The sequence below is a fragment of the Colossoma macropomum genome, unplaced genomic scaffold (assembly GCF_904425465.1).
Source record: "Colossoma macropomum unplaced genomic scaffold, Colossoma_macropomum, whole genome shotgun sequence".
Taxonomy (NCBI): domain Eukaryota; kingdom Metazoa; phylum Chordata; class Actinopteri; order Characiformes; family Serrasalmidae; genus Colossoma; species Colossoma macropomum.
In genome coordinates, this window is record NW_023494801.1 from 8,128,647 (window position 1) to 8,142,828 (window position 14,182).

Here is a 14,182-nt window from a genome sequence, read left to right on the forward strand (position 1 = left end):
CGGAAGCCCAGGCCAGGCGACGCTCCTGGGTTAAAGAATCATCAAACAGTCCTTAACAGAAACATAGCACATAAAGAGAAAACTGAGCACTAAAATGTACAGGAATATAAACAGAAATGGACAATTCAGATTCAGTTGTTTTTGCTGTCATACTGCCAATTGTTTCATAACAGAGCTTGTTTAATAATTACATTTCTATATTTAGTGATAGTCTTTGGGACAGACATGTAAAAATAAACAAAGCCTTTTCTCATGCAGTCTGAACTTAGCCATAGGTAACTACAGTAAACAAATGACTACTGTAGGCCTTGTCCACACACACATGGGTATTTTTCAAAAAGTAGCCTTTCTATACGTTTTAGCCGCTCGTCCACATGTAAGCTGCTCTTTAGGTCACTGAAAACGACCTTGTGCAAAACTCCTTCCAGGGTGAAGATATTCAGAAACTCAGTTTTCAATGTTGTCATGTAGACAGGAAATCAGACTATTTTTATATTTATTATATCTTCTGCAGCAGCATTGTATTTAATGTAGTTATGTACTAACTGAAGTTTGGGGGAGGAACATTCCTGAAACCCCTCCTTCTTCCAATCTAATGCCCTATAAATTTACATCCTCACCTTCTGTTCCCGTGACAAAGGGTTCTCAGAGTTCTCCCACCTCCCTCGATCAGTCCTCCCTCATACGACCACCCTGTTGAAAGCATGGTTTGAACTTGCAAACTAATTTTTTATATTGATGTGTTATATGTATGTCAGTTCAAAAAGCATAGAAAATAAAATGCAGAAATGGTCAAGCGTGAGGAAGCAGAAGAACCAGTGTCTCTGTGAACAGTGCCTTCTGGTGTCCAGGCGTACACCTTGGAGCAGCCTGCATTGACAGCGCTGCTTGGTGCTAAACAGGACGCCAGTGAGCCGCCACATCTGTTAACAGCGAGTGTGTTTACACGCACTTAATAATCCAATAACTGCAGAAAATCAGATTTTGTCAGTAATCCAACTAACGCGTTTACATGCTCTTGAGTAATCCCATGATGTGAAAACTCCGGGTCTACATGAGTCAGGTAGTGATCAGATTTCTGCTTTGCAACCAGCCAATAAACTCACAGAAGAAGATGTGAAGTAAATGTAAGGTAAACTCAAACTTTATGCCGCGGCTTTTTAAAAAAAACATTGCACCCCCTTACCTAAAAAATATGAACAAACACCATCTAGAAGATGAAGAATATTTAAATCCCTCATTTCGTCAAGCATGTAATTGGTTTCAGTGATGCTCCAAAAGTATTTGCTGCCATTTACTGGCGACGCTGCTTGCTTATTTCCAGTACCGTGGTCTGTTTTCACACAAACGCAGACTGAGAAATCCAAAAGAAATCTAAATAAGAGCTTACATGCACTGAGAAATCTGATTATTGAGCTAAAATCCAGCTCTCTTTATTGGATTTCTTAATCGGATTTCTAGATTAAAGTATGCTGTTTACATCACCATTTGAATAATCAGATAACTGCAGAAATGCAATTATGGTCAGATTATTAAGTGCATGTAAATGCACTTTCACCTGTTGCTCCGGAGAGGATCTCAGAGCAGCCTTTGACAGCACTGCATGTTGGCCCAGATGACACCAGTAAACCAAAAAATCTATGTTGAGCAATAAATTGTTAAATATTTTTATGTATTATTGCTATGCCCGAGAAACTACTACAACTGGCAACAGAGAATCCTCAAACTTTAACACTCATTAAGAACCTAAAGATTTACAACTATGCACAGTTATGCAAATTGTAAACACCCCCTCACCTCTTGGTTTCCAAACCCCGACCCTTCCCCCAGCTGCGAATGGGCAATACAGCCTTCTATGTTTAAACAGATTGAGCAGATGAGTTGCAGCAGAGCAGAAATTAAAATGAGCTCCCACTATAACATAATAATCATAAAATAAAAACGAAGATCTCTAACGAGATCTTTAGTTTATCACCCAATAAATGCTTAACCATAAATTGCAGAACAATTGCTAAATGTTGCGGAGGGGCAAGAATGTATATAGTGAGGCCTTTGTTTTATGGCCAACATGAAGCATACATGTAGTGAGACCATTTTTCATCATAGGCAACATGTAGCATGTATATAGTGAGACTTTTTTTTATCATGGCAGAGTCAAGCCTGTAAACCATCATGAGTTCCACTAAAAACATGTTGAATATATGTGCACTCAGCCCTTTACCACACAAATCCACCCAACATTGTGCTTCACAGAAGAAATACAAGATATACAAGTGGAAGGCAAACTCACTGCAGAGTTAAAACTGCATCTTTCTGTACAAGAACTGTGTGCTGGGAGCTTCATGAAATTTGTTTCCACGGCCAAGGAGATGCATACAAGTCTAAGATCACTATGTTCAATGCCAGGCGTCAGCTGGAGTGGTGTAAATCACGCCACCGCTGGACTGTGGAACAGTGAAAACATTCTCTGGAGATATGAATAATGCTTTACTATCAGGCAATCTGATGGATGAGTCTGGGTTTGGTGGGTGCCAGGAAAATGCTACCTACTGGAATGCATAGTACCAAGAGCAAAGTTTGGTAGAAAAGGGATAATGGTCTGGGGCTGCTTTTCAGGGTTTAGGCCCCTGAGTTCCAGTGAACAGCAATGTTTATGATCCAACAGACAAAGACATTTTAGACAATTATATGCATCCAACTTTGCAGCAACGGTTGGAGGAAGGCCCTTTCTTGGTCCAGCATGAGTGAGCCCCAGTGCCTATAAGACATGGTCTGATCAGTTTGGGGTGAAGAAACTTCAGTGGCCTGCACAGAGCACTGACCTCATACCAAAACTCCACAATTATGGAGATCCAGGGTTTTGGAATGTGTCCAACAAGGTCATACAGGTGTGATGGTCAGGTGTCCACATACTTTTGCCATTATAAACAAGAAATCTCAATGAGATTCCTTTAATTGAGTTTTATGTTGCGCTGAACTATGTGGAAAACTGGTTTGGCATGTATTGTACTGTGTGTGACGCAGTGGCACACGGCACACATACCTCACAAATAAGATACCTAGATAAAACCTGCGCTGTACGGCACATCACATCTGCTTTGTAACTCGAACTGAAATGACCACTACTTCCTCTTTAGGATTGTGTTATGTAGGGGAGAACTATTCAGTTTACTAAATGTTGGTTGCACGTGACACACCCTGCTGGGACACAGGAAGTGTAGCACCCCCATATTTCAGGATTGCAACTGCTAAAAATTATAATAAAATTATCTTAATTTCGTACTAATTTGAGCATAGTAGCTGTGATTGGTATAGTGTAGTGGGTAACACCTTTGTCTTCTGTGCTGTAGACTGGGGTTCAATCCCCCATCCAGGCAAGCACCCTACACTATACCAATAAGTCCATAGGCAAGACTCCTAACACTGCCTTTGCTTACCTCTGTAAAAAATGATCAAATTGTAAGTCACTCTAGATAAGAGTGTCTGCCAAATGCTGTAAATGCACTGTTTAACCCTCCTGTTACATTCAACTGTTAGGAACAGCAATAATGTTCCAGGGTCAATTTGACCCCAATGCATGTTTAACCATCCAAAAGTAGTTACAGATATATTTTTCTTCATAAACATTTCATTCATATTAATGAAATTTTTCACCCCTAACAGATCATGGTTTTCTTATAATAATTCACTCGTTTTTCTTTGCAAATTATTATTATTATTTTTTCTGTAAATTGACAAAAATTAGACATTCAACAAATTTGTTTTATTTGTTCGTCTTTTGTGTTTGACTGTTTATGCATTTTGACATGGGAGCATGTGGATTAATACGAACAAAACATCTCTTCTGTTCTGGGTGAAATTGACCCTTTCAATTCAAATCACACAAAATGAGCCATAAGCGTTATTTTAAAACTATATATATATATATATTTTTTAAACAATTTTTAAGAAACCTAAGCAAGAAAGAAAGAAAATTTGGTGTATGTATGTGTGGACCAGGTTTATGCCACATTATGGGGACCATAACCTGTTTATGTACTCATATTGTGGGGACCTTGCTTCCTTGTGGAAATAAATAAATTTTAAGGTGAGGGTAAGGATAAGGTTAGGGTTAGGGTAGTTCTGGGTAAGGTTTGCGTAAGTCTCCAGGAAATGAATGGAAGTCTATGTAATTGCCCCACAGTTCACCAGAATGGTGTGTGTGTGACCACACCATCAAAAGAAACAAATCAGTTTTGGCCTAAATTTGATATTTTTACCCTTTGTATCCTCCATTCTCACTGCTGGGTCAAACTGACCCAAACATTATGTGTGTAATATAAACATGTAGGGGGTTGCAAACATGTTAAATAAGTCATTTTACATTAACATGTTCATTACACTAATTAAGCCCAGCAGAAAGGGCTTCATGATGCAAAAATTATTTAAAATATTTTTTTACACTACTGTTCTCACCTTATGCTCTTAAGTGTGTTTAGATTCTGTTCCTACAAATCCCAAATAAGTAACATGTTAGAATCTTTGTGAAAACTGTGTACGTGGATTTTAAGAAGAAATTTCTTCTTAAGAATGGTTGGTGAATGAGGCCCATTGTTTTTTAAATCATGCAACATAATCAAGTTTTTCATCAACTGTCACATCTCCTGCTCAGTGTGCATTTGTGTTAAATCCCACCAGGTGACTGTGGCCATGACACAATGGGTTACGCACCACATATTAATAATCTGCTTGGTCACTGCTCAGTTCATTTTCATAAAGTCTGTCCCGAAGGAGAGAGCAGGACGATGTGCCTCAGTGGTTTGATGTGTCAGTTTTATGTTTTACATATATACATATAAACATCTGCCATTAGCTGATGGCCTTATGGTATAAACTGTATCTGGGGTCTCTGTTGCTCTTTGTGGTCCTTCAGTATGTTCAGTCTGTCATTAGTGATTTTTGAAAGATTATGTATTAACAAGTTTACTGTGTATAATTAATAGACTAGTTTTCCAATCTCTCTGCAATCAAAACCGGTTTTGCAAATCATTTCCCAAATCAGTTTCCTTCTATATACTTTCACAGCTAATTTTTTTGTGAAAAGACTCACCATATCTTAGCAACAGTGCACATTACACAAAAAAGTATATTGACAGAACATTCACAGTTTAGTGGTCTGGCTGCCCTTGTTTTGTGTGTGTGAGATGAACATGAGCAGGATTTTATTTAATTCATTTTATTTGTAAAGCGCTGCTTAAAACAGATACTGATCTAAAGCACCTTTATGGAAGCCTAAATGTGACCTCCAGTGGTACTACAGGTAGCCATGACTGGAAAAAATGCTAGAGATGGTATGAGGAAGAAACTCAATTAAGCATTTTCTTATGACAAAGGCTATCTACTTAATAGAATAAACTACTGGAAGGAGCAGAATGCTAATTAAAAAAACATTCACTTGAAATAGAATTGAATTTACTCTTCCCAGCAATAACATCAACTGCAAATTGTGACACCAATCACACAAAGACATAAGATTTCATTTCAGCAGTTAAAGGATATGCACTAATGTGCTAAAAGTCAGAAACCACTTTCATTTATTTAATTTCCAATCAAAATGGCCATTAAATGGAAAAGTTATTCATTTTTCCAGAGATAGTTTTGAGGAGATTAGATACAAGATAATCCACTTGCATAAGGAAGAGGAAAGTCAAAGCTAAATAAAGGGAAAGTTTCCAAAACTGGATACAGAGAATTTGGAAAGCATACAAGACCAAGTACACCAGCACTTAAAGCTTTCATCTTTGTGAGAGAGGAGAAAATCAAGCTGCTTCAGATCTGAAAACATCCACAGGTGTTTCTGTCCATCCTTCCTCTGAGAAGACAACTCAGTGCTATGCCTCTGAAAGGATGTGTAGCTGTCGGAAACAGACAAAAAAGAGAAACATGCAAATCAAACAAAGAAGCTGCTAGTGTCCTCAGAAGAGTGGAGTGGCCACCCCAGAGTCCAGAACACAACATCACTGAATGTGTTTGGGATTTAATGGATCATGAGAAGCAGAAAATACAACCAACTTCTAAGACTGAACTTTGATATTGTAGAAAAACATCCTTGCAGATATTTTTCTTTGAAAAAATCATAAAGCAAGTCTGCCAAAAAGAATGGAAGCCATAATAAAGGCAAAGGATGGACACACTGAATACTGAAAAATTTGGTACTGCATTCGGTTGTTAAGGCTAATTTTCTGTAAATATGTTTTCTGCTTTTTGTTCCTGATAATGAGGAATGGCTATTTTAACGGGAAATTAAATAAATGAAGGGTGGTCTCTGAACTTTTTCTGAATTTTTATGAAATAAAGTAAATGCAATGATCAGAATGTCCCGAAATATTATCAAATTAGCTGTAGAGATCTTTGTCAGACATCTTTGTTATTATACATCCATCTGCCTGACATAGTTTTTTTTAAGGTTTTTAATTTTAGTAGCTATGTAGCTATGAAAATTGATGATTGTTTTCTAATGGCACTGCTTAGAGTTATCATGTACTAAGAGAAAAGCAAAAGCCCTAAAACTGAAACTTGTGGGACTCCACAAGAAATGTTACATTTCTTGTAAAGACAGATCCTAACAAAACCAAAAAAAGAGCTTATATGTTCCCTGTTTTGAAAGAACTCCACAGGCCTGCCTGTAACTTTTAGGATTTTAAAGTTCTGCTACTAGTTTTTAAGACTCTAAATGACCTAGCACCCACTTAAATCACAGAATGTCTGTCTATGTTACAGCATGTGATCTTAGAAATGTTATATTTCTTGTGGAGTCATTCTCATTACTGTACATACTCATTACTGATCTTGCTGTATGTCTTTATCAAAATACTAAAACAGAAAGACAATAAAACTGGTTCTATAACACTCATTTCCAGTAATGGCAGCAAAGTGGAACAGTGCTAAAGGACATTTTACACTTACATCAGTTTTGTGTATTTATTTATATTATGGGCAGACAAACATGTTTCACATTGATACAGATGTTCTTCCACTGAGACAGAGAGAGAGAGGGAGAGAGAGAGAGAGAGAGAGAGAGAGAGAGAGAGAGAGTTGGTGAGTGTGGGTGTGTCCCAGATGCTCACAAGGTATATATAAGACTGAAATGTTGTAAGACAGTTTCAATGTGAGTGACGATGGTGATGTCAAGGACACTAAGTGTGGTGCTCGTCATCAGCTTCTTAGCAAAAGGTAAGTTCATCAACTGCAGTACATTTTCGACTGTAATTATATCCTCTTTTGATCTTTGTGAATAAAACAGATTCTTGCACTGTAAAAACCTGGCATTTCAGTCTAAAAAAAGCAAATAGGCCTGTTTCCTTAGAATGCTGAGTTCACTGAACCTCTAGTAGTACGTTAAAGGGAAACTCCACCTATTTTTAAAAATTTCTGCAACATTAAATTATTAAGATGATGATCAATGAGTATATATAATATATATATATATATATACACACACACACACACACACACACACACATTTAAGAAATCATGATCACTTATTTTGTTCAGGGAGACAAAAGATATGGGGACAGAACTGCAAAAAGTGCTATACCTTCCCGACCAGTACAAAACAAAAAGCATTACCCAGATATAAAAGATTCTGTTATTCTTAATTCTGGATCCCATTTTTTCATTAATCTCTTTGAATCTACAGCAAAAAATCCACTGTGCCATGAAAATGTTACTGAATGAGTAACTAACACTAACTTTGTTCTTTCTGTTTCAGTGTGCCACTCACAGTTGGGTGGTAAGTTATTTCTTATTATTATGAAATGATATGGATACATAAATGAATAAAAGTGCAGCAATTAATATGTCATACTCTGTGCTACATGCAATAAAATAAGAATCGCAAGAACATATGTTGAGAGAGAAATGTTGTGTTACTACTGGTCCTCTAAAGCCACAGTTATACTGATGTGGTTCAACAAAAGCACATCTGTGGAAGGTGTCCCTGCGTGCTGTAGTTACTGATATAACTGATATCACTGCCGCCAGTGGTATGTTTTGCTTACTAAAGATTCAGTGATAAGCTCGTTCACTGTAACTGGCTGGAAATAACTTTCTTTATCAAGGCAGGCATTAATGAATCTTGCCATTTAAAAGCTGTATTTGAACAAGACGGCTACAGTAGAGACTCAGTCACAGAAAAATGTAGCGTGACAGTAGCTGGACTCTGTAAAGTTATATAATAATATATAATATAATTTATTTATCATTATATATACAAGCCAGTTTCCAAAAAAGTCAGGATGCTGTGCAAAATGTAAACAATAACAGAATGCAATGATGTGCAAATTATTTACTACCAATATTTAATTAGAAATCATTCAAATAAAACATATCAAATGTTGAAAGTGAGAAATTTTTTGTGTGTGTTTTGAAAAATATATGCCCATTTTGCATTTGATGCCAGCAGCACGTTTAAAACGTTGGGACAGGGCCAACAAAAGACTGGTAAAATTGTGTAAGGCTATAAAAACACCTGGTGGAAGATCTCACAACTGATTAGGTTAATTGGCAACAGGTCAGTAACATGATTGGCAAAAAGAGCATCTCAGAGAGGCTGAGTCTTTCAGAAGTAAACGGGTTCACCACTCTGTGAAAGACTGAAATTCAAGAACTTTTATCATCTACAGTACATAATATCATTAAAAGATTCAGAGAATCCAGAGAAATCTCTGTATGCAAGGGACAAGGCCGAAAACCAATACTGGATGGCCAAGATCTTTGGGCTCTCAGACAGCACTGAGTTAAAAACAGACATGATTCTGTTGTGGAAATCACTGCATGGGCTCAGGAACACTTCCAAAAAACCACTGTCTGTGAACACAGTTCATCACTGCATTCACAAATCCAAGCTGAAACTCTACTATACAAAGAAAAAACAGAGTAAACAGGATCCAGAAAAGCTGCAACCTCCTCTGGGCCTGAGCTCATGTAAGACAGACTAAGCCGAAGTGGAAAAGTGTCCTGTGGTCCAGCGAATCAAAATTTTACATTTTTATTGGAAATCAGGAATGTTGCATCCTCCATGCTAGAGAGGAGAGGGTCAATCCAGCTTGCTATTAGCGCACAGTTTAGAAGCCAGCATCTGTGATGGTATAGGGGTGCATTAGTGCACATGGCATGGGTGACTTGCATAATTGTGAAAGCTCCATTCATGCTGAACGATATATACATGTTTTGGAGCAACATATGCTGCCATCCAGATGACGTCTTTTTCACGGAAGGCCTTGCTTATTTCAGCAAGACAATGCCAAACCACATTCTCTACATATTACAACAACATGGCTCTGTAGTAAAAGAGTCCAGGTGCTAAACTGACCTGTCTGCAGACTAGACCTGTCACCCACTGAAAACATCTGGCGCATTATGAAACAAAAATATGACAACATGACCTGAACAGTTGATCAGCTGAAATCTTATATCAAGTATGAATGGAAAAACATGTTACTTTCAAAACTACAGCAATTGGTGTCCTCAGTTCCCAAATGCATGCAGAGTGTTGTTAGACAGATAGATAGATAGATAGATAGATAGATACTGACCAAGTTATTATTATTTTAGGTGGTTCACAGAGCATACTGGAATCAAAATAAAATAATGAACAAGCTCAAAGTGCACACTTTCAGCTTTAATCTGAGCATATTTACATTCAAATTGGGTGAACAGTATATGAATTATTACAAATTTCATAGCCCCCTCATTTGAAGTGACTCAAAGCAATTGGACAAACTGAAAATCATAAATTGTCATTTTTAATATTCAGTGGCAAATCCTTTGCAATCAATGACTGGCTGAAGTCTAGGACCCGTAGACATCACCAGTCATGGATTTCCTCCCTGATGATGCCCTGCCAGGTCTTTACAGCAGGGCTTCAGTTCCTGCTTGTTCTTGGGCCATTTTACCTTCAGTAAGTGAAATGCGTTCTCGATTGGATTAAACTCAGGTAATTGACTTGACCATTCAAGTCATTATCCATCTGCACTGCGAAGTGCCGTTGAAGAATTTGCCTGAATCTAAGCAGCCGTGTACACCTCAGAATTCATCCTGCTGTGTTTTTCAGAAGACACATCATTAATAGTTCCATTGACAGCAATACATACCTACACAATAACATGTTTCTGATTTCACCAATATGATCTTTAAGAATGTACCAAATAGTTGGTTTGGCCACACCTAATGCTTTTTCTATCTCCCTATTCGGTTTATTTGATTTTTTTAGCCTAATGATGGCATGCTTCAATGGCAGTAAAGCTCTTTGGACTTCATATATTTAACAGCAACAGATTTCAAATGCAAATGACACACTTGAAATCAGCTCGAGAACTTTTATCTGCTTACAGTGGTGGATAAAGTACACAAACCATGTACTTGAGTTAAAGTAGAGATGCCCAAGGTAAAATATTACTCCAGTAAAAGTAGAAGTCCTCCCTTTAGACCCCCACTTGAGTGAAATTACAAAAGAATTTTCCTTTAAATGTACTTAACTATCAGAGGTCTTTATTATTGGGTCTAATGTCCTATTATCATTTTTGTAACAAGACTCTTGCTTTATCAACTCATTTTAGGTGAAAATGCTCTGTCACTCTTGTAACACCAATATTTTAATAGAATGTCATTAATTAGTCTGACACTGATGTCTATTAAAATGATCATAAACACAAAACACTGAAGGCAAACAATTTCCACTGGGTAGAACCCAATGGCTCTGAAATAACTTTTTGCAAAGAAGCAACGTTTCAGTTTAAGATTTATTTGCAACTTAGTTTAAGTAAAAATTAGTTTAAATTTTAACATGTTTAAATTTAATAAAAGCAGTCTCTGTTTCTAAAGATAAACTAGCAAAAACAAATTTACTATAAAATGAAAGTGTTTGTATGAATTCAGAAAAAAGAAACATGCCAGTCACAACTGCATATGTGTACATATTTCTATGTTGTGGTCTATTTACACAAAGTTTGGTTAGAGTCAGGAGTTTCTTCCATCATTTATGTAGGAACAACAGGTCCAACAGGTCAAAACAAGCTCAAAACAAAGTGCGCGCTGTATGTTTTGACATGTTGCGTTTTTATGCACATATTACACAAAAGGAACAACAGATTTCTCCAAATGTAGTGGAGTGAAATGTAAGATATTAGACTTTGAAATGTAGTGGAGTGAAATGTAAGATATTAGACTTTGCAATGTAGTGGAGTGAAATGTAAGATATTAGACTTTGAAATGTAGTGGAGTGAAAGTAAAAAGTCACCCAAAATGAAAATACTTTAGTAAAGTACAGATACATGAAAAAACTACACATTTACATTTACAATTGAATTTACTTCATTACTGTCCACCACTGTCTGCTTACTTGTAAGTGAAATGAGAAAATAACACACATGTTGCCATGAAACAGCTGAGCTGCCAATGGTCCCTAAAAATAGGGGGCTATGTATGAAAATGATTGTCATTCTTACACCCTTCACCTGATTTGGACATAAATGTCCCCAAAATAAAGCTGGAAGTCTGAACTTTGAGCTCATAATCATTATTTAATTTCAACTCCAATATGCTGTGGTTAGACGGCTAAGTAAATAACTTTGCTGACATCCAAGTGTATATATAGGGATGGAAATCAGTTGATTTTCGGTCAGGAATTGGCTAATTTATAATCTTGATTTTATTATTTTTTTTTATTTTGATATAAAAAATGTGAGTCAGGTAAGTGCACTGATACTGTATTTGAATGCTGCTGCTACACCTGTCCAAAAATGTCAGCATAGCATAATTTTGTATGAATCATTGTGTTCAATAGCCAGTTGCCTTTTACTTTCAACATAGCACTTTATTTGATTCAACTTATTTACACAGGCAACAAACAAAAACAAAACAAAAATTTTCATTTTTAAAACATACCTTTTAAAATAATGTTATTTGAATTACAATTTGTACTGTAAATGTTTCATGTTTTCATTTAGCCCAGACAGTATGAGCTTTAGGTTAAAAAAAGGTTCATAAAAATCAGCCAAATTATTCAGCCATTGCTGCAATTCTGCATTTCCACTGACATTAAGAAAGTCTCTCTCTCTCTATAAACATTGTGCAAAAAGCCTGAGCTTTTTGCCTTCCCAAAAAAAAAACCAGTACAGCCATGCAATGTTATGCAAATTATGTTAAGTTGAACTTCATTGTCATCTTTCACTATATACAGCTACAGTACAGAGTGGAGACTAAATGACACTCTCCAGACCTTTGATGCATAGACATTATACATTAAAGGCTAAATATATTAAATATATACTAACACATCAATATTTAGTGCAATTTAAGCAAGACAGTATAAGACAGCATTGTATAATTTACAAGACAAGACAGTGCAAGACAATCACAAACACATAAGTACAGAGAGGGAGTCTTCCACCTAATTAGAAATTTCTTCTCTCTTTGCCAGTGTGCGGTGTGGCTTCTCTAAATACCAAGATAGTGGGAGGACAGGATGCTTCTCCAGGTTCTTGGCCTTGGCAAGCTAGCCTGCAGACTGATGGTGCCCATTTCTGTGGTGGATCCCTCATCAACTCTAACTGGGTTTTATCAGCAGCTCACTGCATTGACAGGTGTCACACTCTTTAGGTTTTAAGCCATCTTCTGTCATGCTTTTTAAATGTGTCCTGGAGTTTAGATGAGCTGTAGGTTTGGCTGCAACATCAAATAAGCATCAGTGTTAAGAGAACATCTAGTTTTAAAAAAAATCACTTGCTGTTTAGGTTTCAAACTCTGGTGTTTATTTGATGTCCATTTTAACCAAGGTGCGAAATACAGGGTGTTTTGGACCCCCTGAATGTTTTAAAACCAAAATTCTGGGTAGGTCCCTGAAAATAAACTTATGATGTTATGCTGTCCGTAAAATACAAATTCAGGCAAAGGTCACTGTTTAGCCTGCTTCACCCATAAAATGGCAAGCTTCTGTTTTTCATATTGTTAATCAACTAGTGATGTAGCACTAGCTTGCCCCAAGGTGGTGCTGTAGCAAATTGCCAACACTGGATGCCAACCTATTACCCCCTGAATAAAAAGAGGGTATTTCACACACTGATTTTAACCTAATGTAAACTTAGACAAACATAATGACTGCGTGGATGGTAGGTGGACATGAACACAAATATTATATACTACATATTATTACTATATATATATATATATATATATATATATATATATATATATATATATATATATATATATATATATTACTATGTATTATATGCATACACTACATATACAAATGTTTGTATATTTTCATTTAACAACTATCATCCCATATGCAAAGGAAACATTTCCATATTTTCTAAAAATATGTGTATTTGTATATACTGTGGTGTTGGATATGCCACTTTTAAAGTAATTCAAAAAGTAGTATAAAGTATTTTGGCTGCGTTAATTTCTCTTTTATAAGCACTTTTAGACTGAAGAGTCTGAATACGAGCATTTTTCTTTAGAGACAGAGGGCTGTGTTTGTTTTTGGCTATTAGCTAAGAGTGACTGTGCTCATCTTTTTTTCTGTTTTGTGCTGTTCCCAAAAACCTGGTATTAAGGCTATGGAGTTATGGACCATGACCCTGTCTCCATCAAATTTCTTCTAAGAACCCCCTAGGCTACACACAGAGCCCTGACCGCACTTAACACCTTTGGGATGAATTGGAATGTCAATTGCGAGCCAGGCCTTCTTGTCCAACGTCAGTGCCTGACCTCTCAAATCTTTTTTTGACTGAAACGAGCACAGTTTCCGACAGATAGACTCAAAAAACTCGTGGAAAGCCTTCCCAAAATAGTGGAGGCCATTATAGCTGTTATAGCTTTAACACCTATAGTAGGGACTAACCCCATCATTTCACCCAAAAAAGTTTCACAACACAATGTCTGAAAAAATCGGTGTTATCCTACATCAAAACCAACGTGTATGACAGACTAGATTTTTATAAATGTTCATGTAGGTTTATGTCAGTTGCCATGATGAGCGGATGTTGCAGACAGTAAGTTCAAAGAGAAAAGTACCATTTGATTCAGCATCATCCACGTCCGCATCGCGATGCATCTAAGAATCGATTTTTTCCCCCACCTCTAGCTAAAAGGCTGTTGGTGTTGCTCTTCAGCTAAATAATATGCAATGAAACAC

General features: G+C 36.7%; 1 protein-coding gene across 1 annotated transcript in view; it reads left to right on the top strand.

Annotated features, from left to right (window-relative positions):
- The first annotated feature begins 7,140 nt into the window (after positions 1-7,140).
- LOC118821739 (transmembrane protease serine 9-like) overlaps positions 7,141-14,182 on the top strand; it is a 43,771-nt gene continuing 36,729 nt past the window's right edge. Inside the window, exons 1-3 of the mRNA XM_036590468.1 lie at positions 7,141-7,212; positions 7,751-7,771; positions 12,461-12,623. Of these exons, the coding sequence (XP_036446361.1) occupies positions 7,158-7,212; positions 7,751-7,771; positions 12,461-12,623 (239 nt within the window). The 5' untranslated portion in view covers positions 7,141-7,157. The remainder of the gene's footprint in view (positions 7,213-7,750; positions 7,772-12,460; positions 12,624-14,182) is intronic.